The following is a 23672-nucleotide window of genomic DNA, read 5'->3' on the forward strand; positions in this document are numbered from 1 at the left end:
ATGCCAAAAGTACAGAAATGTAGGGATTTCTGCTGGGCAGATTCCCTTCTAGCTGCAGATTCCCTCCAGTCACAGAATCCCTAACGTTTCCAGGGGAGAATCTTCGCACGCTCCGCTATTTATAAAGATAAATTGTGCAGTGAAACAGAAATCTGATCTTTTATGCTTTTGTACCTATGACACACACAATATGTCTTATATCCTAGCAGAAAAAAATCCACTCCAAACCACACTGGAGCAGTACTTCCCAGGACTTTTTCTGATGGCACATCTACACAATAAATGGTTCTATTGAAAACTTGGTGCCAGCAAACCAAAAAAGGTCTGGAAAAATTAAAGCACCTGCACAAATATCATTGGAGTGATTTCCCCTGCAAGTCACTCACAGATTAATGCACATAAAACTTGGCCCAAGATGTCACATCTGAGTTTGGGCACAACCAGACCCAGATCAACAGTGCTGAGCACCCCAAAAATAAAATACTCATCTCTAACAGCAGATACTGAGACATGGAGCTCATTTTAAGTCTGGAAAACTCCCTTGGAATTCTGTAAATATGTAAAACAGGTAACACTGAATGTGGGAAAGGTGATGCACCTTTTGATGCCAGAAATTCCCTCACCCAGTGTGGGATCAGACATGGTCAGAATCAGCTCAGTGAACCTCATAAATGCATTTCAAATTCTCCCCTGCCCTATACAGGATTATTTGGTGGTCCTGTTATCACACTGTCCAAACAAAGGACATAAACTCTTCTAATACTTCATCTATCTTATCACTTAAGGGGAAAATCAGCTGCTGCAACCACAGCTTTACAACAAACATTAATACTCAATGTAAAAAGATGAGATGCTGCATTTAATGCACTGAACATGCTTAAAAATTCTCATCCCTATTCCAACTCAAAAACTGTAATTAAGAGGAATCAAATATTTTCTACTTAGCCCAGTCCTCTTCCAACAACAAAAGATCTAAAGATCACTGAACAGATTACCTGTGCTAGATAACAAGGGGTAATTTGCAATTATTAAACAGAAATAGATCTGATTCTGTAAGAGATAAAGGCACAAGTGACTGGGAAGGGAAGCACAGCAAGAAACCCAGAGCTAAACAGTAAAATACTTTAATTACACACTCTGTTCATAACCACCAGTTTCTGTGTAGTTGTCTATTTATTCAATTAAATAATTCCAGGTTGTAACTTGGCACAGAAGCTGGGTTACAGCAGAGTGGGTGTTAAGTACTTCACCACATAGATTACAGGGCAACTCATTAAACAGCCTCACTACACCCACCTTAAAAGACATAACTAAATCTGCAAAGGCAAATTATTATTATTTTTCCCAGTTATCAGACACTAAGACAACTATCAACACCCTCTCATGTCAGTAAATATGGCTCTCACTAATTATCACAAACCAGAGATTTAGTCTGTTTACAGCTGACTTAACATTCTTCTCCACCCTTTCCTGTGACTGTAGATGGGTCTGTTTTTCTCTCCTCCCTTTCTCAGATTTACAGCTGCTCCAAACGGAAGCATTCCCAGTTTCCCAGATGCCAAGAGCACCTGCAGAGCCCTGGCAGCCCCTCACACATCCTCCAGCCCGGCCATGGATGGATGGTGATGTTTGCAGGGATGCAGCAGCAAACCAGCTCTGCTTCCTGAGCTCTGACGCTGCTGGTTTCTGGGCTGACACTGACATCTAGTGGGGCTGGGAAATCTGCAGTTCTCCCACCCAGCTCCAGGTTATTCCCACCAAGGGAAGGAATCTGCACGGCTGTTATCAAATATCGGCATCAAAGCTGGGACTCTTTTTCCCAGGCACTCATCTGCACCCAAACACAAATGCATGATTTCCCCTCCCTTCACAGGACTGGGAGATGTGGGTTTAAATCAGAATACCTCTGCTGGGAGTGACACAGGATCCCTGGGGCTCTGTGCTGTCACTCAGAGCTCCAAAATGGTGCCAAAATGTTCTACTTGCTGAAGGTGGAGAGCTCAGATTTCCCTCAGTCTGAGGAAATGGTTTTTACAGGTTTGTATGTGGGAAGTGAGCATGATATCACCTTTGGAATAAAATACATAAATTCTCCATGTTGACAGGAAAGTTGTGGGTTCCTAAACACAGCTAACATGTAGCTACAGCCCCCAAGGGAGTTACATGAGAGCCCAGAGCCATTCTGAGTTTGCTGTGACATGTGTGACCTGTCAAAAAACTGCTTACAAACCACAGTTACACCTGCAACAGATCCCAGAGCTTTCAGCAAGAGGCTTAAACCAAGGCAACCTTCACTCAGGGCTTCATTAGCATCTCCAAAACTACTTCTGCACAACAAAGATCTGTCAGATTGCACCAGGCAAATTTTTATTTGATTTTTTTTGATTTGGGGATTTTTGGCCTCTCAGTGAAGCAAAAAACAGGGGGTTTGGAAAGAAAAAAAAATTTACTTTAATCTCCATCTTTTTAGCCCTGGAGAAGAAAAGAGTAAACTGATTGTATATAGTAATAAAAGCAGAACAGGGTAGTTATGGAATAGTTTGGTTTGGGAAGGAGCTTAAAGCCCATCCAGTGGCACCCCTGCCATGGCAGGGACACCTCCCACTGTCCCAGGCTGCTCCAAGCCCCAGTGTCCAGTCTGGCCTTGGGCACTGCCAGGGATCCAGGGGCAGCCACAGCTGCTCTGGGCAATGCCAGGGCCTGCCCACCCTCACAGGGAACAATTCCTAATTCCCAATATCCCATCCATCCCTGCCCTCTGGCAGTGGGAGCCATTCCCTGTGTCCTGTCCCTCCATCCTTGTCCCCAGTCCCTCTCCAGCTCTCCTGGAGCACCTTCAGGCACTAAAAAGGGCTCTAAGGTCTCCCTGGAGCCTTCTCCTCTCCAGGCTGAACAACCTCCAGCCTCTCTGCCTAGGAAAAGCACTCCTGTTTAAGTCTCAAACAGAACCACCCAATGACAATTCCAGAATGTTCTTGTTTTTGAGTCCACAGCTCGGTTGCAGCACTCCTGTGCCATCAGAGCAGCCCAGCAGCAGAGGGGTGAGGCTCAGTGTCCCCAGGGCAGCAGGGACTGAGGCTCAGTGTCCCCAGGGCAGCAGGGACTGAGGCTCAGGCTGTCCCCAGGGCAGCAGGTCCCCGTTTAAGGCTCAGGATGTCCCCAGGGCAGCAGTGACTGAGGCTCAGGATGTCCCCAGGGCAGCAGTGGCTGAGGCTCAGGCTGTGCCCAGGGCAGCAGGTCCCTGTTTAAGGCTCAGGCTGTCCCCAGGGCAGTGTCCCTGGCTGAGGCTCAGGCTGTCCCCAGGGCAGCAGTGACTGAGGCTCAGGCTGTCCCCAGGGCAGTGTCCCTGGCTGAGGCTCAGGCTGTCCCCAGGGCAGTGTCCCTGTTTCAGGCTCAGGCTGTCCCCAGGGCAGCAGTGGCTGAGGCTCAGGCTGTCCCCAGGGCAGTGTCCCTGGCTGAGGCTCAGGCTGTCCCCAGGGCAGCAGTGACTGAGGCTCAGGCTGTCCCCAGGGCAGTGTCCCTGGCTGAGGCTCAGGCTGTCCCCAGGGCAGTGTCCCTGTTTCAGGCTCAGGCTGTCCCCAGGGCAGCAGTGGCTGAGGCTCAGGCTGTCCCCAGGGCAGTGTCCCTGGCTGAGGCTCAGGCTGTCCCCAGGGCAGTGTCCCTGCTGACTCACCGTGAAGAGGTTGGAGCGGCGCTTGGACTGTTTGCGCACAGGAGTTGGAGTGTTGGCAGTGGGAGGAACATCGATCCGCAGCTCCTTCTGGCTGGTGCTTGGAGTTGATGGGACAGAGGAGGAATAATCACTTAAACTCCCTCCTCCATTACTGGTCTGCAAGGATTAAAGGGAGTTTTAAACAGTGGCAGGCTGCTTTCAAGCAATGACAATCCACAGCTGTATCTTATTTACTCCTGATTTACTCCAGATTGATGCAGAAGTGCAGCCAGGGCTCAGGGGCTCAGCAGGGCTGCCCTGCTGCCACTTTTCCACACATTTCTATTCCAAGCCTTTGAACATCTCCCCCACCATTAGTTTTGAATATTCAGATAGCTCTGTTTATACAGCAGGCACATTTTCATTCTACACAGTACAACCTTAACTGGGCAGCAACAGTTTCATTTGTTTTCTAGTGTACAAGTAAGCAAACATTGGGGAAAACCTTCCAAATCTGGATTTCTACTAAACTAAATTGTAAATACCCAGTGCCATGGAGTTACACCTACTCTGGAGACACCAGATTATTGAGAGCTGATCAAGAAAATTAAAACAATTCAGGGTTGTAAAATGGCTACCAAGGGGTTGGATAAATCCCCACATATTCCAAGCACCACAGACTCTCCCACAAGGACAATCGAGTCCAACTCCAGGCCCTGCACAGGATTTGCTGAAGCCACTGGTGCAAAGATACAAAACTTGTGAGTAAGAGATTCCAATTTATTTGAAGCAGCCAAAACTCTGATGTTACATCCTAGTCCTGAAAGAAATAAAGCTTTGAGCCTATAACAGAATAAATGAACAGAGGTAACAAATTCCTGAAAGGAGGAAGGCGAGGAAACCAGACAGAATGAAAAGGACCAAAAGGTGATTAAGAAAAAAGTATTATTTTTTTCTAGACATGACATAAACAAGTACTAAAAGCACCACTGAAGGAGGAGATGCTCTGTGTGCTGATGGGGGACTGGGGCAGGACAACAGAGAACATTCCGCCTGCTGGGGATGGAGCAGCAGTGGATGAAGGGGCTGGGCAGTAACTCACAGGTAATTCTGGAGGGAAAAGAAATGTCTGGGATGCACAGAGAAGGGGGAAAGGCCATCTTTAAAGCAGTCAAGATTCCTGGAGGAAGTGAGCAAAGGGGGTAAGAGGGTATTTCCAGAATTCCTGAGGAGAAAGATGCTTCATGGCACTTCCCCCATGCTCCTTGGGGGTGGGGACCTCAAGCTGTAACCAGTGAGGATGGTGGAAAAGCAGGAGACAACCCCTTACAGCCCCAGCTGAAATCCTGCATGTCCCAAGCTCTCCTCTGGTCCTTGCAGCTTTCCCAGAGCAGGGAGCAGAGGGGAAGGCACTGCAAGGGCAGGGCCAGAGACATTTCCTACAACACTCTCAAGTCCCAGAGGAAGCAACAGCAGAACTGGGAGATGTGTACAAAACAAAGGAGATGAAATTACATAGCTGGAATGATCATTTTTAGTGTCCTAATGGAGAATGGTAACACTGGACAGATGAGCAGGACAAGCTGGGTAGAAGTGGCCTCAATTACCCCACATTTGCTCTTCCTGTCTCTGTAGCAGCTTGTTCCCAAACCACTGGATGTGTTGCAGTTGAGAAGGGTGGCAAAGAAATCTAATTTTTTTTAATTGAAATTAACAGATTTATGCCCTAAGAGCCTACTTTCCAGGTGGAGACCATGAAGGATTCCCTACAATTTTATCTTTTAAATCCTTCATCAATTTATAGCATCATTTTACACTTTTTGCAGCTGTCTCCTGGATTTCTAAATGATTTATAAGTAACTCCTAAAGGAAAACACAAACCTGTTGGATATTCTATTCCCCTAAGACACAGGGAGTTTCTATAAAAGAATTCCTGCAGGCAATGCTTCTCTTCTCACACACCAAGCCCAGTGGATTTCCAACTTTGGAAATAAAACTCTGAGGTGATTTCAAAATAAGCCACTGGCTGGGACAATGAGAAACACAACCAGAGAGAACGGTTGCAAAAACCATAGAATGGTTTGGGTTGAAAGGGTCCCCAAGGATCATCTAATTCCAACTCCTTGCCATGGGCAGGGACACCTCCCACTGTCCCAGGGTGCTCCAAGCCCTGTCCAGCCTGGCCTTGGGCACTGCCAGGGATCCAGGGGCAGCCACAGCTGCTCTGGGCACCCTGTGCCAGGGTCTGACACCCTCACAGGGAGCTATCTACAATGCTTGTTCTAGATAAATATCAGGTTACTTAGAAACAGCCCTGTAAATTCAAAAGGACTGTGAAATATGTGGCATTAAATACATTATCATTCCTTGTTTAGTTTTAGTTTTAATATTCCAGAAAATTTCTAAAAAGCTTAATTAACAACAATCAGGTCTCACACAGAATGAAATAATGGATGGCCAAGCTGACTGCACTTTGCTTTTAGTAATTTAATTTACGTTTTTGGACAATCGTGTTGTAGTGAAAACTGTCTGAAGGCATTGTGCAAACATGAATAATGCATCATACAGGTTTACAACAGGTAGTAAGGAGAGAGCTTGTGTGGCAGCCACACCTGAGCTGCAGCACTGTAGTGGCTGTTAAGCTCCACATCTTCCCAGGAACAATGGAAATCTCCTTGGAGAATGGCACTGCTGACCAGGACACACAACTCCTGGCACTGCAGTCCCCATGGATGGGCACTGAGGGGCTGGAGTGTGTCCAGGGCAGGGAATGGAGGGGCTGAGGGAGCTGGGCAGGGGCTCAGCCTGGAGCAAAGGAGGCTCAGGGGGCCCTTGTGGCTCTGCACAGCTCCTGACAGGGGCCTGGAGCCTTCCACACCAACAGCAACAGCAGCTGATGTGCCAGAGGCTTCTCCAGCTGTTTTTCCAACAGTGCAATCCCCAGCCCAGCTGCAGGTAACCCCTGAGCAGGTTATGCTGCCCCACACTGAGGCACTGAGCACCAAAGGAGGGGCAGAGCAGCCTCAGGGGTTTGGGAACCAGATGATCTCCACTTCCAAGGGCCTGGGCAGAGGAAACAGCCCTTTGGAACTGTTTTATTGGCACTATTCTGCTAAGTTAATAGCTTAAAATTGCCTTCCTGATATGTCAGGTGTAAAGGACAAGCAACTCCTCTAGCACCAGGATGAATGTAGGGAAAAGGAATGGTTCTGTGGGGCTTTGTGAAGTAAAAGGGAACTCAATTCTTCTTTGAAATTAGGCTTAGCATGGTATACAAGCATATCATGCCTAGGAAGATTGTCAAGGCACAGGGGAATGTGAGAATGAAAAGAGGGATAGACATACAGAGCAGAGAGATACAGAAGTGACTGGTCTGTACCTGTAAAAAGTAAATTAAAGACCTATTCCAAGATGCCCTGTGGCCAACAAGAGGCCTCCAATCCACTGCATAACATTTCTTCCCCTCTAAACAGCTCAGTCTACCTCTTGAAGTGTTCCAAAAAGCCAGACAGTGGGCTGTGACTGGAGTTATTAACTCAGGAATACCTGAATGTAAGCAATGTTGCACCATCCCTCTTGTTGACGGAGCATACAACAGCTCTGTCCATCATGCTCATGAATGATAATACTTGGATTTGAGAATAAAATTCTTTCCATGCTTTCTGTGCTGCCCTGAAAGCCAAGAGAGGTACCTGAGGTACTTAAAAGGTTTTCAAGGAAAACCTTTCCCTTGACTGACATACATGTTAAAAACTAAGCCAGAAGGAGAATTAAGCAGCATCTACTACAAAGAAAAGTGGATTTTGTCTTTGGAAGAGGAAGCATGTTACTGTGTGGGACAGGCCTGTGGAAATATGTAACTACAGATATTCCTGAGAGCATTTTCTGAAGGGATCTCATTTTCTGAAGGCACCACCTCAGACTCCTGGGCATGCAGATGGAGAAGCACCCACGCACACAGGCCAGTCTGTCACAGCATCCCAGGGTGGTTTGGATTGGAAGGGAGCTCAAGGCTGATCCTATTCCAACACCTTCCACCAGACCAGACTGCTGCAAGCCTGCCCAACGTGGCAGACTGAAACCACAGGAGCCCTGGATGGTGCTGAGCCTTACAATTCCCCCCAAGGTATGCCAAGGACTACTCTGGTTAAGGTGACACTCGATACCTTTTTTTTCCCTCTCTAAAGCCTAAGCTTTTGACTGCAGAGTCATCTGGAGAGTTTGCAGGAGTTCAATCCCCGGGATGATCCAACCAGAGAAGGAACAATATCTGACTCTAGCTGAAGTGCTGTGTGCAGGCAGTGCCTCTGAAGGCCTCTGCTCCTGTGGAGAATGCAAGTGGCAGGGCACTGCACCGCTAACGGGGCTGATTCATGGAGGAAATCTTCACAGCAACATCATTACGCCAAGAGAGATGTTCCAAAGGGCAAGACACCAGCCAGTCTTCCAGCCAAGATCAGAGATGGCAAATCTTGCCCCAGATCATCTTAAACTTGGAATTGCAGTTGCAAAGTTCTTTCAAGTCTGGGATAAGGATTCAGCTTCCTTCCCTTAAACAAGGTCATACTGCCTTTAAGTGTAGCACAAAGGAGATAAGACATGAAACAGATTGCTGGCCTCTACTTTTAGGCATGACATCAGTCTCAGAAGAGAGACATCTTTGACTGGTGATGCAATTGCCCCTTCAGGTAATTATGACACCTGCCAAAGGCAGTAAAGAACATTATTTCACTTTTATTGGAACGGAATCTAGGGAGCCTTATCACAAAAGCTACCTTGCCTTGATTTTCCCAAACAGCTCTTATCACTGGCAAGAAGTTTGCTGCATAGGTGATGGCACTGCTCTAGAATTTGGTGTTTGCTGTTGACCTTCACACTAGACTTGGGTAGGAAGCCAGTGAGCCCCCAGATATTTGATGTCCTTCATAAAAAAAAGCTTCATTAACAAAAAATGCCCCCAGAGAGGGTGAGATCCAAGGGCCTGTGGTCAGAGACAGACCAGGTGAGGAAACCTGGAAAGGGGTGAAGGTCTCCCATGGGAGAACTTGTTCTTCACCAGGAGGTGCCAGGGCTCTTCTAAGGAGCAACACACCTCAGTCAGGACTTGCTTTAGAAAGGGGGGGCTGAACTCCAGCATTCTCTTTGGGCTCATCAGCAAAAGCCACAGCCACAGCCTGAGGTTGGATCAGGACTCAGTAAGTCACAGCAGAGAACTCTGCAGACTAAACTGGCACCTGCATCTTTAGGGTGATAACCCAGTGGGACAATTTACTCCCTTCTGCCAAAAAGCAGGCACTGTGTGGGACAAAGGTCCACAGCCAAAACAAATCCTCACATGGCTGGCTCAGGACTGCAAAATAACCTGTGCACTATTGAGTTTAGACTGAAAACCACACCAGAATGGCTGTGGGTGCCTGACATCATTCAGTTCATATCCATCCCAGCTGGGGACAAGCCCAGTTGACACTAGAAAACAAAGACACTGAGGAAGGGCATTGTCAGGAAAACACAGGGGAGCATGCAACACACGTGGGTAAAAGTTGGTGTTAACCATATGTTAATGTTCAGAAATAGTTGGTATTAACCTCATGTTTCTCAAAATACCATTGAGTGTAAAATTCCAGCACTCTACCACAGGGATACACCAGCTCAGCACAGCTGAGTGAGAGTAACCACCAAAAACACAGCAAGGGGATGCTGAACCACAGCACAGCAAATCCTGCAACTGTAATGACTGGCCTGCAGGCTGCTGGGTATCAATGAGAATGATCAAAGCAGGCTTATCAATCCAAGCAGGCTTTAAAGCTAAATTATTCTGCTTTGCTACTTTGTTTCTTGAACTCAAGCCAATCTTAAAAAAAAATTCAAATATCACTTCAAACCACAGAGCGCTGGCAGCATGAATAAAATGACAGCTACCTCTCCAGCAGCAAGGAGAGCACTTGAAATGGCAGGAAACACACCAGAGATGAAAAGCAGCTTATCAGCCCCTTTCCCAAGCACTGATTTTGTCTGTACCTGGCTGATATGCACGGCAGAAACCTGGGCAGAACACACGGAGGAGTGGCTCGGAGAGTTGGGCAGAGACTTGCAGGGTCCGATGGAGAGCTGCTGCTTCTTCTTGGTGGAAACGATCTTCTGGGCCACTGAGGGGAGACACAACAGCCAGGCAGGTCAGGCAGGGGGCAAACACACAGCGAGCAGCACACACAAACTGAGGGGCACCACCAAAGCCTGCTCCAAAAGCTCAGTGTGGTTCAGGGAAGGGGAAGGATGCTGGTTTTCCACGGTGCTCCACGGGAAACTCCAGCTGGGAAATGTGACTCCTTCTCATTCCTGGTGGAATGAGACTTCTGGAAAATGTGCCTCCAGAAGTCTCATCCCACCACGTGAGCACCACAGGACTCAGGGAAAAATTACAAAAAGCAACACCAGGAATTCTGTACCAAGTCCCCTCTGTGTTTGTGATCCCACACTACTAACAAAGCTCATCACTCTCAGATGAGAGAGACTCATCTGAGGCTTGTGTCTTCCATAAAAGCTCATGGCAGCAAACATTTCCCATTCTTCTTTGGGATATTCTCCTGGCAGACAGGAGATACCTGCTCTCTGCTGCCAAGGAATAAGATGGATTTCCCTTTTTTTTTTATCAGCCATTGCACCAGGGCAATCCACTGTGGAGCCCAAACCAAAGAGAACTGGAATATTAGAACTGCAATATTAGAACTGATAAAGGGTTCATGACAGTGAATAAATACCTAGATTGGTGGTACCACACATCCCAGTGAAATTCTTTATGGAAAGAAGCTGTATCATTAGTTCTAATTTTAGCTTTTATTCTTTCACAGCAGCAGCACAGCTGGAAAAATGCCTTTTTTTTTTCTTTTTTCTTTTTTTTTCAATTTATTAAGACATTCTCTTCAGCATGGGAGAAAAAGCAGCATTTATCAAACAGATACAGGGATCAGAGCCATTAACATCTCTATACACAGCCTGGCAGACCCATAATAAAAAAAGATCAAACAGAACTAATGTGGAATGCAGCAACTTCCAAACCTCTCCTACAATCTTTCAATTTAAACAACTCAAACCATTTCAGAAATCATCCCATCACACACTGGAACTTGAGCTCATGCTGCTAATTCAGCTAAAGCCTTTGGAAAGAGCTCTTTTTTATGTCATAAATACATAAAAATAAAATGTATGGCTACCTTTTGAGCCACAAATGAAAAACTAATCAAAATTTCAGGCTTTGGAAACAGGTACTTGTGTAGTGGCTAATCAAAAATGGCACTAACTAAATTCAGCTTCCTTGCATGCAGGTTTCTCCATGAAGGGAAGCACTTCACAAAACTTGTGCCAAGGCATTTGCAGTCACTTGCAGCACCTCCACCAAAGCCAGTGACATTTACTGGCATCTCCTTAAAAAGTTCCCCAGGAAATCCTTGGAATTAAGCCAACAGAGCCCAGTCTGTCTTGTTCAGCAAACACAAAAGGACAATTATGTAAATTCCAAGATTATTTTCCCTCACTACATTACAGCACAGGCAGGGACAGTGTAAGCATAGTTTCTTCTCAAATTAATGCAATTTTAATAACAAACTGGTCTGTGGCTTATGTTTTTCATGTAAATGAATGATGGCATAACCATGATTTAGTGAGAATACATTGGATAAAGAATGGCTCATATATATGAAGAAGCAGCTTCATTAGTTACATCCCACCTCCAATAGGCCTCTTATCATCCTGAAAGGATGATATCAATTAATTTATCTTCCCCTAGCATATTGATCATAACCTTCATCAGCTAATCATGTTTAAATTAAAGGGGAATATCGTAGCACTCTGTCATTTCAGACCCATTGGGTTATTGATCTGGGGCCTGGGAAGCTATATATTAAAATATTTTAAACCACATTAGCGAGTGAAGAGAGCAAACCAAAGGTCAGATTTTAACATATGCACATGGATTTGTCTTCATCCTATGTGGTACAGACCTAAATTAAGACCCAAACTGAACAAAAACCACACATGGATGAAAACCACCTCATGTGCAAAAGCTCCTGCTCTCACACGGCACAGATAATTAGCCAAGGAATATATTTACCTCTTCCCTGCAGTGTGGGTACAGGGGTGCTGGCAGCACTGGCACACACAGCACAGTCTGGGCAAGAAGGGGAAGGAGCAGGGGAAGAAACCCAGGGCAGTCTGAACTCAGTGACTGAACACAAGCAAAGCACCAGGCTGCTCCCAGCCCTGCCCAGCCTGGCCTGGGGCACTGCCAGGGATCCAGGGGCAGCCACAGCTGCTCTGGGCAGTGCCAGGGCCTGCCCACCCTCACAGGGAGCAATTCCCAATTCCCAGTCTCCCATCCATCCCTGCCCTCTGGCAGTGGGAGCCATTCCCTGTGTCCTGTCCCTCCATGCCTTGTCCCCAGTCCCTCTGCAGCTCTCCTGGAGCCCCTTTAGGGGCTCTGAGCTCTCCCTGGAGCCTTCTCCTCCCCAGGTGAGCACCCCCAGCTCTCCCAGCCTGGCTCCAACCCTTGGAGCATCCTCATGGCCTCCTCTGGACTCACTCCAGCAACTCCACATCATTATGCTCGGGGCCTCAAACTGGACACAGGTGGGGTCAAAATAAACCATTATTCAGCCCAAATTTCTCAGCTCCTTGCTCTGTCAGAACAATGATCTTCTATGAAGTGAATAAAAAATTCAAGAAAGCAGAGATATTTTTGTCCCAAGCTGCTTCTGAACACAATATTTGAATTTTATACTCTCTAAAAAATATTTTTAAAACAGATGAATACCTACTTAATCTATGGCAGATATCAAAAATAATCCAGAGTTTGAGAAGCATTTCAACTCTTTTTAAAATCAGTTGAATTGTCTGTACTTTTACATACTCAATTTATCAGTTGGGGACAGGTTTTATTGTAATACATCAGAAGAATGAAAAGCTAAACAAAATTTATGCGCAAAGTCAAGAACTCTTCTGCAAACAAACAGGGATTTGCCATGGATACTTAGAGTTGTAAACAAAGAGAAACTGATATTTAGCAAATATTTGGCCTTGGAGGGAGACTGACGCTTATTTTTTATACATTTAAATTTAATTCCACGAGCCAGAATGACTGGGAGTTGTATTCTGCTTGAAGGCATTGAAAATCAAAAGCATGTGAAATTCCCACTCTGAGTTGGGAGGGAAAGCTCCTGGCCTGAATGCCTCTCCTTCCATGCCTGACCTAGCTCACCACAACAAAATTAACCTTCCCACCCCCTGCCACTTCCATCCCAAACGCTGCTTTTTGTTAGGGAAAAAACCCACTCATTCCTCAGCATCTCCTGCTCCCTGCCTGCCCATGAGGCTTTCAGGGAGCCCTGAGCAGGAGTGCTGGGAGCTGCACATGGAATTGAGGATTCCCCAAGAAAGCCCTCCCACTCCGAGGAGCACAGGACTGAATTCCCTGGGGATGAGGAGCACAGGACTGAATTCCCTGGGCATGAGGAGCACAGGACTGAATTCCCTTGGGATGAGGATCAGAGGACTGAAATCCCTTGGGATGAGGAGCAGAGGACTGAATTCCCTGGGGATGAGGAGCACAGGACTGAATTCCCTGGGGATGAGGAGCACAGGACTGAATTCCCTTGGGATGAGGAGCAGAGGACTGAATTCTCTTGGGATAAGGAGCACAGGACTGAATTCCCTTGGGGATGAGGAGCAGAGGACTGAATTCCCTGTGGGATGAGGAGCACAGGACTGAATTCCCTTGGGATGAGGAGCAGAAGACTGAATTCTCTCAGGGATGAGCAGAGGACTGAATTCCCTCGGGGATGAGGAGCAGAGGACTGAATTCCCTCAGGGATGAGGAGCAGAGGACTGAATTCCCTCAGGCATCAGGAGCAGAGGACTGAATTCCCTGGGGGATGAAGAGCAGAAGACTGAATTCCCTCAGGGGAGGACCAGGGTGGTGCCTCCATAAGGAACTGGCTCCTCCTGGTGCTCTGCTTGGAAGCTTATCCCCTTTAGGAAGGCTGGTGCCAGAGGATTGCCCTGACAGAGCTGTTTGCCCTGGTTCCAAGAGCTGCTCACACACCAGCCCATACTCAACCTTGATGCCTTGTGCAGGCTGCCCTAGAACAGAGGCCAGACAGAGTTACAGAATAAAGTAGGGATTGATTAAAAGGATCTTCTCAATGGACACATCTTGGGCAGCACAAGAGCCCAGCCAGGGCTGCACCCAAGACGAACCAAAATGGCCACAAAATGGATGACTAGTCACAGGGTGTCTCACTTTTATCATTTCTGCTCCATTTGCATATTGCAGTTCATTGTCCCATTACAGCTTTAGGTTATGAATCTCATCCTTCTTGTTTTTCTCTCTCCAGCCCGGTGTTGGTGCTCTTAGGCCTGAGATGGATCATTTGTCCCTGGTTCCCAGCTAGAGCAGGAATTGTTTTGTCTCCCTGCTCTGGGCAGAGAGCTCACCATGCCCTCACATGAAGCCCAGAACTACACATTAAAGCAGCACAGAATGTGAAAAATAGAAAAACTCAAACCTGAGGCATCAACCTCATCAGCACAGCTCCATCCAAGGACAAGGATGAGAAAGGCAGAGACTTCAGAGGAAAATACTCCCTAGGAGGAGTTCAAGGCACAAGGTGAGAGTCTGCTCCAGCCCCACATCTCAGAAAACTGAGACCACTGCAGCACCCCAGAGAGGAGTGGAGGGAAACCTCATCCTGATCTCTCCCTGCTCCTAAGATGGATCCTGGAAAACACCCAGAGGTACCAGCAGTCTGATCACTTTTCATTCCCAAAAGACAGGGAATACAGCTCTTCCTGTGCTCTTTTTCATACACTAAAATTGTTCAACCAAGGAAAGCTTGGAATATTAAAAGGGCAGACTCCAGGCATACAAGACATGTAACATCTGGTGCTATTTCTCTTCTTAGTGATCACAGTCCAGGGGTGCTGCATATTTTAGGAGATGCAAACACTCAGTTCTCCAATTACCACTAATTTAAATCAAAACTGGTTTCTCATCAAAACCTGCGTAACACCATCCATCTCCTCTGCACGTCCAAGAAGGAGTAAACAGCAGGTTCAGCTAAAACCTGCCACTTGTGCAAAAGATGGGAATGCAGGAAATTTTCCTTCACCGATGGGCAGACAGAAAATGGCCTTCAGTTGAAGCTGGAATGCTGACAGCTGAGTGAAAAACATCAGCAGGGATAAACATTTGTTTAAATAAATACCTGTTTTAATTACTTGGGGAAAAAAAACATTGCAAACTTGGGATTTTTGTGAGAGCAAAAATTGTTGTGTGTGCTTATACCTTAAAAAACACAAGTGAAAGATGTTAAGATATACAGCAGCTTACATTTTTACAGCAGCTGCCTTTTAGCTTAACATTCCATGTTTACAGGATAAGTAAGGGTTCAATAAAAGCAAATTTATTCCACAATTACATACTGCAGGAGCGGCAGTAATAACTACCAGAGCAAGCCTTAACCACAAATGCTTCCAAATGGGAAACATTCATGTAAGTAGCCACTATTAAGGCCATTGTGCCTGTTATTTTAAATTCAATCAATTTTCTAGGCTAAACAACCTTTATATTCTTCTGTTTAAAAGGAGAGCTTGGCATCCCACGTGTCAGGTGTAATACAGAAATGAGTGCTGGACAATTCTAAAGCTGGGGTTTGGAAATGGCAATTTATCCAGCTAATTTGGAAATGGCAATTTAACCAGCTAATTCCTGGCCAGGTGCAGCCAGAAATGGCTGAAGTTACTCTGCCCTGAAGAAGTGGTGCCACTGTGAAGTCACACCAGGGAAAGGAGCTTCTGCTCTGCACTGAGCACAAACCCCCTCCATGCTCTGACAGCCTGTGGCCAAAATGGCCAAAAAAAAGAGTCCAAATGGACCAAAAAGATATAAATCTGTACCGCAAGGCACCAAAAGCATTAGGAAGTCTTACAGGACAAAGTGCTTGGTTAACAAATCTTGCTTCTTAAACCTTGTCTTACAAGATATGAAAATGCAGCTGTAAATCAGGCTCAGTATTAAATATCTTTCATCAATGCCAACACATATTTTTTTTCCTCCACAGGTAACTCTAATTAACACTGCACATCACTTATTCCCAACTTCCATGCAAATCACTGCCTTCCAAGCCTAGGTAAGCAAATATGCCAATAAATCCACTGGAAACAATCTGGCATCTGAAGCAATTTAAAAAATAACTGTGCTCAAGCAGTGAAGAAAACAGAAGTAGAACCACACAACTTGAGGATTTAAGGGGAACATTGTGCCAGACACACAGGTAAAGTCTCCTGCAAATGGATTTGCCTGGAGTTCTGCTGACCTTTCCATGAGGGCAGAATAAAGTCATAAATCCTGTTATATCCCACACAGAGTTGTGATTTTAAATGCAAAGATTTAAAAAAAATGTTGAAACAAGAAAAAAAGTCAAACTGTAAAGACTCAAAGAGAATGCTGTAAAATTGATGTGTTTTGTAAAATGTCCATAAAGGAAACAACTGAGTTGTTAATTACCCTTTAAGAACAATATTCTTAAGGATAACATTGAATATAATAATTGCATTGTATGAAATAATCATTGTGTGTATTTAATTCGATGTCAAAACACAGCATTGCTTTTAAATCATATCAAACCATAGGTTTAAGTCACAGAAAATTATATGATTCTTCAGGATGTTACCACCTTAGTGAGTCATTTCCTACTCCCATTTTGAGGCAGCTTCATGAAAAGCCCACTTTGGGGCACACACCACCAAATGACTGCTTTCATAGAGAACATTTCTGCTCTCTGAAGGGTCCTGCACACCCAATGAGCTCACTAACAGAGCACAGAGAAGGACACAGTGACAGAAAGCTGCTGTTCTGGCAGTGCATCACAGATGCAACCAACCCTCTAGAAAGAAACAAACTAATCACATTTACTGAATCACATTCAACTTAACTCATGCCTCATCCAGACGGTTCTATTAACTCAACTTAAAGAAAAAGCTCACCAAAAAAACCAGAAAAATCAATGGTTTTCTTTCTGCAACTGCCAAAATGACACAAAATTGTAACCTAGCAACTCAAAGTCTGAAGTCAGAGGCGCAACCACACCATGAGATCACAGAGCTACATCCAGACAGGGCACAGCTGGTTCCATGATTAGTGGGGTATCTAAGAAAAAAGTTATAGTCACCCAGTACTTTGAACAAATATCACCTTTTTCACATTAAATATTCAGAAATACTATTCCTCAAGATGTCAGCATTCTCCTCAGAAAAGAGCAACCAGGTTTACGACAGAAACACCAAAAAAGGTGCACAAACACATCACTGCTTCTGAAGCACAGCTTATCCATGCTGTTCACCAAACTCATGCTAGAGAATGTTCTTGTCCTTTAAAGAAAAACCTCCCTCAAAACAAACTCCCAAGCACCTAAATAAGATTAAATAAACCACCTCAGCCCATGAGCTCGCTGCCCACTGAGCTATCACAATCCACCTCTCAGGCACACAGAGGCCTGCTGGAAAAAGAGTTAAGCTGTGTTAGCAACACCACAGTGCAGGTGGAATAAATCCTGCTCCCAAAACACCCTGCAGAAATCCAGCAGCACGTAGGAAGGCATCTCCTCCACCACTACAAGCTAAAAATCCTCTGGGTATGTGGGTTTATGCACATCCAGCTGTCACAAAAGCAGTTCCCTGCCAGAGCAGAAGCATCATGGAGCATTTCACATAAATCTCCCAAAACACATAAGCCCCCCCTTTGCACTTTAATCATTTGCTAACAGTTACAATAAGATTGTATTAAAAATTTAAACTGCCCTACTTAATGCAATTTACCTTCAAAGGTCCATTTCCAGAGAATGAAGTCGAATGATATAAATGTCGAACACTTGATCAGATTTATGGCGCCCAAGAATATTTCTCTTGATACAGATCTGACGAGTGAAGGCTAATGGCTTTAGTTTTATTACTTTTTAAGCACTTAATGGGAAAATTTAGACATTTTCACAAGACTGAGCTGCACAAGAATGGTGCATTTAGAGGATGACAGCAGAGGAGAGAGCTGTGTGCTCCGGTTAAACAGTGAGAGATTAACGCCGAGTATTTATCCTGATCATTTGTCACACAACAGTTAGGCCTGAGTGCCCCTGTTAGGGCACAGCAGCACAAAGTGCTGACTCCACAGCCAATTCCCAGGTGGAACTGGGGCCAAACTCCCAGGGAAAGACAACTGAAGGCACAGTGGGACTGTAAAAGCTGAGTGAGAGTGCCAGGGTGCAGATCAGCCAGTGCCTGCAGGTGATTAGCAAATAGCCCTTCCACTCTTCAGGGAACCCCACCTTTTCACCCCAGCCATGTTCTCCAGAAATGCTACAAAGCAATAGTTTCACCACTCCAAAACCACTTTTTTCCCCCTATTTAATTTTTTTTTTAACTGAAAGACAGCTGGGAGTCCTCAGATTTCAATTAATGTCGAGGTACTTGGCCAATCAATCAGCGAGTGCTATAAATTCCCCTCTATTTCTCATTAGTTACACTATTGCACAGCTTAAATCTAAACACACCTTTCTAGGAGACTGTAAATTACCAGCCTAAGACACAAGTGAGTGCATCAGGCATCAGGAGGGGCATAAATGATGGCAGTGAGGCCATTGTGTGTGCGCTCCACTTGGGCTGATTTACTCCTCACAGGGCTTGTTTCACACCCCAGGAGCAGCAGCACAAGTGCCACCAGCAGCACTCCATCTCCTGCAGTTTGCATAGCTGACTTGAGACCAGTAATGACCTGTCTTTATTAACATTAACAAGTTTTATGCCCCAAATCCAATTTTCTATGGGAAAAAATATTTCTTCAGCATCTGCCAATAACGTTCTTTCATTAAGTGCAGATAGAGCTTGAAGAAAAACAAACCTCTGCCTTAAATTAAAATTAGTTCTGTGGCTCTGAATGCCACTTCAGCCTTTTCAAAGTTGAGACACTGCAGAAGTTACCTGACACAAAAGGATCTTGTGCTGAAACTAAAAGGAACAAACATTCAGACATTTGTTAACAAAACTAGTCAATTTTAGTCATGTACCAGCTTTATAATTTGTGAACTAATGATCATAAGTCAGCACTCCACAGAGGTTGCTGAGGGAATGCACTTGTCACAGATGACAAATATGTTCCAAAAAATGTCTTCTATCAGAATTTGAACGTATTCAAAAATTTAATTTGACGTTTTGAAAGTTGCAGGGAATAATGAAGCGAAGTCACATGTGGGAACTGTCAGGGATCACAGGAATCACAGGACCCTTTAGGCTGGAAAAGCTCTCTAAAATCAAGTCCGAGCATTACCCCAGCACTGCCAAGGCCACCACCAACCACATCTCCAAGTGCCACATCAAGAAGAGTGCCCCAGTTTTCCTAACCCTTTAATAAAATCTGTTGAGCCCCTGTGTTCACATTTAATATTTGGGATCATTTTCATAACTGAGGCAGCACATGCAGTCCCATCCATCTGCCAGCTAATTTTCCTCCCTGATTTGAGCTTGCTTCCTCACCAAAACACAGCATGCACTGCTGAAACAAGTCCACATAGATCCCAGACTGGTACCTCTGCAAAGACCAAGCTAAAGAAGTACCCAAAATCTACAGAGGCTGTTCAAAAACACCTCTGTGCTGCAGATTCATCTCTTGAGTTGTACAAAATGACGTTGTGCTGGATTTTGTCTTTTCCACAAAATACTGACCAGATCTGCAGCAGGATTTTGCATTGTACAAAATGATTTTGAGCTGGATTTTGTCTTTTCCACAAAATACTGACCAGATCTGCAGCAGGATTTTGCATTGTACAAAATGATTTTGTGCTGGATTTTGTCTTTTCCACAAAATACTGACCAGATCTGCAGCAGGATTTTGCATTGTACAAAATTATTTTAAGCTGGATTTTGTCTTTTCCACAAAATACTGACCAGATCCCGCAGCAGGATTTTGCATTGTACAAAATGATTTTGTGCTGGATTTTGTCTTTTCCACAAAATACTGACCAGATCTGCAGCAGGATTTTGCCTTGTACAAAATTATTTTGTGCTGGATTTTGTCTTTTCCACAAAATACTGACCAGATCTGCAGCAGGATTTTGCATTGTACAAAATTATTTTGTGCTGGATTTTGTCTTTTCCACAAAATACTGACCAGATCCCGCAGCAGGATTTTGCATTGTACAAAATGATTTTGTGCTGGATTTTGTCTTTTCCACAAAATACTGACCAGATCTGCAGCAGGCAGGACCTGACCTTGCTGTGTCTGGCTCACACAGAACTCCAGTAAAGAGAAAAGGAAGAGTGAAGAGTAAAAGAGAAGGAAGAGCAAAAAGGGAAGAGTTTGATGCAGAGAACAAGTCTCAGTGTTTAAGACTGGCCAACAACAGAAACTGAAATGAGAGGAGGAGCCTACAGATAAAGTTGTACAGATATTTGACCAAAACCACACAATGCTATTCTTGCAGAGGAAGAAGTTCCAGCTTTGGTGGGCACAAGCTGCCTAGTGCAGCACCACCTCATCGGACCTAACCCTCCATTTCCAAGTCCATCATACACAATTAAAGATTCTCCATAGAGAAGGAGGAAGGAAAAACGCATCTCCTAAGCTGGGCTGGAGGTTTGCTGGCGCAGGAATTCCGAGGGGAATGCCAGCACTGTGTGCCCTGCCCCACACTCCACCCCCGCATCCAGGGAGGCTTTTGGAGCTGAATCCAGCCGCTAATCCGGGCCAGCAAACAGCTCGATGGGATTTGCATATGCATGGGGATTAGCTGAAAGGCAGCGATTTGCAATGCGCTGCTTCCGAAGTGGCTTCTGAGGAAGCAGCTATGCTAATAATCAACTTTGATGTTGAAAATGTGTCTGTTGCACAACAGAGGAGGCTACAAAAGGATTATGTTTATTACACCAGTTTTAAACGTTTGATAGCTCAGACAAAAGCATCTCTTCATTATAAGGGGGCAAAGCGGGATTCTCTTTAATAAATGCTGCTAAACACATCGAGAACAGAATGAAGTTACAGAAAGGGCATTCTGCCTTCCCTTGCTGTCTTCACACAACACATCTCGTGGGTTAGCTCTTCATCTTCCATTCATCAAGATTAAACCAGCAAAGCTTTTTTTTTTCTCTCTTTTTTTTTCTTTTTCTTTTGCAAGCAAATTTAAATAGAAATCCACAAAGGACACTTAAAACCAACAGCCAAGGGAAGACATATTGAGGATAACTAAAAAAAAAAATTGAAAAATCAAGCTTTAGGTATTTCATGCTGCCCTCTGTGTGACAAGGCCTGCTGGAGAAGCTGTAGAAAACAAAGTGGCAGATGAGGTGTGTGGGTTTTAAGATTTGTCAATAAAAAAATTAAGAAGAAAATGTCAGATTAAATGATCAAACCACAATCACAGAAGTGTAACAAAGAGCACAGCAGTAGGAGGAGAGGCAAGGCAGAGCATCCCCCAAAATGCAGCAAACAAGGCACAGTTTACACAGAACGCTCAGAAATAAAGCAGGCATGAGGATGATAAAGGTTCTGGCTGAGATAAAGCAAATACAAACTGGCACTTTGAGGGGGTCATGCTCTGCTGAAGCCCCTCCTGGCCCTCACTAACCTTGTGGTCATTTCTGCAGCAGCCAAAGCATCCTCACTCTAACAGGTATCACCAAGCAGAATTTCATTTTGTTTGTTTTTAAAGCCTCCCCTCTGCCAGCAGCTCTGCTGTGCTGTCAGTTTGCTGTTCAGCTCACTTGGCTCCAAAAGAATGGCAGAAATTGTCACTGCTGCTTTCAGCTCCACCAGGAACTGCAGCATGACAACATTTATTTGTGGCTTATTTCTGTTCTGCCTTTCCTGGTGTCTTTACTGAGAAAAGGAGAGTTTTGAAAAATAAGGAATTTTCAAACTTTCTCCTTCTTCCAGAATTTTTTGCTTCTGTTTCTAGGAAACAATTCCAACTTACTTGCCAGACACTCCACAAATGTGTTTATAACACTTTATCTGCCAAGTACAACACACATGAGTCTGTCAAACACACTGATTCTGCCTCTTACTTTCATGTAAAATTTAAAAAAAAGGCAATTTATCCCCAACCAACCACCTTATTTCCCGCCCCAGGATTTCAATTAGAGTTTACATTATATAATACGACTTTACTGGACTAATTCTGAATCTTCACTACTGAAAACCTGAATTCTTCTGCATTTTGAGGGGATGTTGATCAACATTCTTGCTGCCATTTAATGAAGAATTCATCAATGTTGAACTAGGTCTTGCATTTATTGTGCTCTCCAAAAAATTTAACAGCTGTTACTTATTGCAGAGAATCAGCAGCTCTGCTCTAGGTTTTGAGTAACCTGCCTTACTGCATACACTTCAAATTAAGACTTAAAGGAAGTGCCATGAAATAACCACTATAAAATTAAAAGTCACATAAAAAGTTCTGCAAGACATTATGGTTTTCTACAAGTCACCTACTGAATAACACATCAGAGCTAAAATCAAAACCTCCCTGGAACTTTTACTGGCATTAAATCATTCTATTCCTCCATGCTCATTGTAGCACTTTTAAAATTCCATACCCTGGAGTACAGCTCCTCATCCCATTATTTGATTCTAAGGTTGAAAAAATGGATGCAGACGAGTCACTGGAAAACCTCTTTTCTTTCCTTCACACATTTGTGGATCCAGGTGCAGTGTTGAAAAACCTGATAGAGCAGTACCAGTCTCAATGTCCCCAAAGCCTGCAAAATTGCTGCCATTTTCACCCAAAAATTGACAAAAAGGTGAAGTCTGTGCCCACCAAACAGCATGGCAGCAACACTGGACAGCACCAAGCACGAGGGGAACTGCACAGAGACCTATTAAGTTCTCAGGGACAACAGAAAAAGAATTTTGAATGGTAATGTGTAAAGTGTGAAATTTGGTAATCAGTCAGAAAATATAAATCCAAGGACTTGGATCCATTTTCCAGCCCAATCCTACTGATGCCAACTGCTCCCCAGGATGAAGGCTTCCGCACACCTGTCTCACCAGGCAATACTCAATTCACACAGCTCATTTCAAGCCTGTGTTATATAAATTTCAGATATTGGTTAGTATCTGGACATTGGTTAATATCCTGCTAGTTCACACTGGGCCTTGCTACAACAACCTGCAGCCTGATTTATGGCACCAGAGCTTGTCATCTGCTGAATGGGGCTGAGGGATTACCTGGAAACCAGAAAAAATATCTGTGCAAACAAAAACAGCCACCAAAATAACCCAAAGAACGGTGGAGTGAAATTCTTGTTTCCAAATTAAATCTTCTTGTTGTTCAATGGCCCATAAGAGTTACAGGTCGAGTGAAATTCTTGTTTCCAAACTAAATCTTCTCATTTATTAATGGCCCGTAAGAGTTGCAGGCAGGCAGGATGGATAAAGTTAAGTGTAAGGGCAAAGCATGAGCAAGGGTAAAGCTGCAGCAAGTTCAGAATAAAACACAAACAGAAACACCTCAAAAGACGAAGGTGACCAGATTTTTACGTTTATATTTTTTTTTTCACAGCCGATTTTGGAACGTTTGAATGTCCCCGAAGGGCTCCGCGGCGCCGCCGCCATCACGGGCGCCTCACGGGCCCCTCACGCCGCGGCTCCGGCGCCCCCTGGCGGCCGCTCCCGCCGCGCTCCGTTATTCCCGCGGATTAATAAAATCAAAACGTTAATTTTACGTTCAAACAAATGCCTTAAAACGAATTTAAAACTGAAACGACTTAAAATGAACAAGGGATTAAAATGAACGCGGTTGGAGCGTTTGTTGCTCCAGGCTAAACTATGATGTCGAGGAAAAGAAATTGACTGCCTCACGTCACTTTCTCATTAGAAAAACCCGAAACGAACAAACCAGGAAGATACAAATATCTAACCAGCCAAAATATTGATTTCCCAGCCGTTGTGAAGCATGGAAGAATCAGCAGGCTGATAAAGGCCATGTGT

At 44.7% G+C, this 23672-nt stretch overlaps 1 protein-coding gene across 10 annotated transcripts in view; it reads right to left on the bottom strand.

The window, feature by feature from the left end:
• The window catches only part of AGAP1 (ArfGAP with GTPase domain, ankyrin repeat and PH domain 1), a 321395-nt gene that overhangs the window by 166015 nt on the left and 131708 nt on the right, over positions 1–23672 (bottom strand). For 9 of the 10 annotated variants that reach the window (XM_054277889.1, XM_054277883.1, XM_054277881.1 and 6 more), the window contains 2 exons: positions 9671–9798; positions 3674–3829 (listed from right to left, as the gene is read on the bottom strand). In XM_054277889.1, the coding sequence (XP_054133864.1) occupies positions 3674–3829; positions 9671–9798 (284 nt within the window). The remainder of the gene's footprint in view (positions 1–3673; positions 3830–9670; positions 9799–23672) is intronic. The other variant, XM_054277884.1, reaches the window with a different exon arrangement.

Source organism: Melozone crissalis, unplaced genomic scaffold, assembly GCF_028551555.1.
Source record: "Melozone crissalis strain CALT ecotype California unplaced genomic scaffold, PUWL_Pcris_2 ptg000023l_1, whole genome shotgun sequence".
NCBI lineage: Eukaryota > Metazoa > Chordata > Aves > Passeriformes > Passerellidae > Melozone > Melozone crissalis.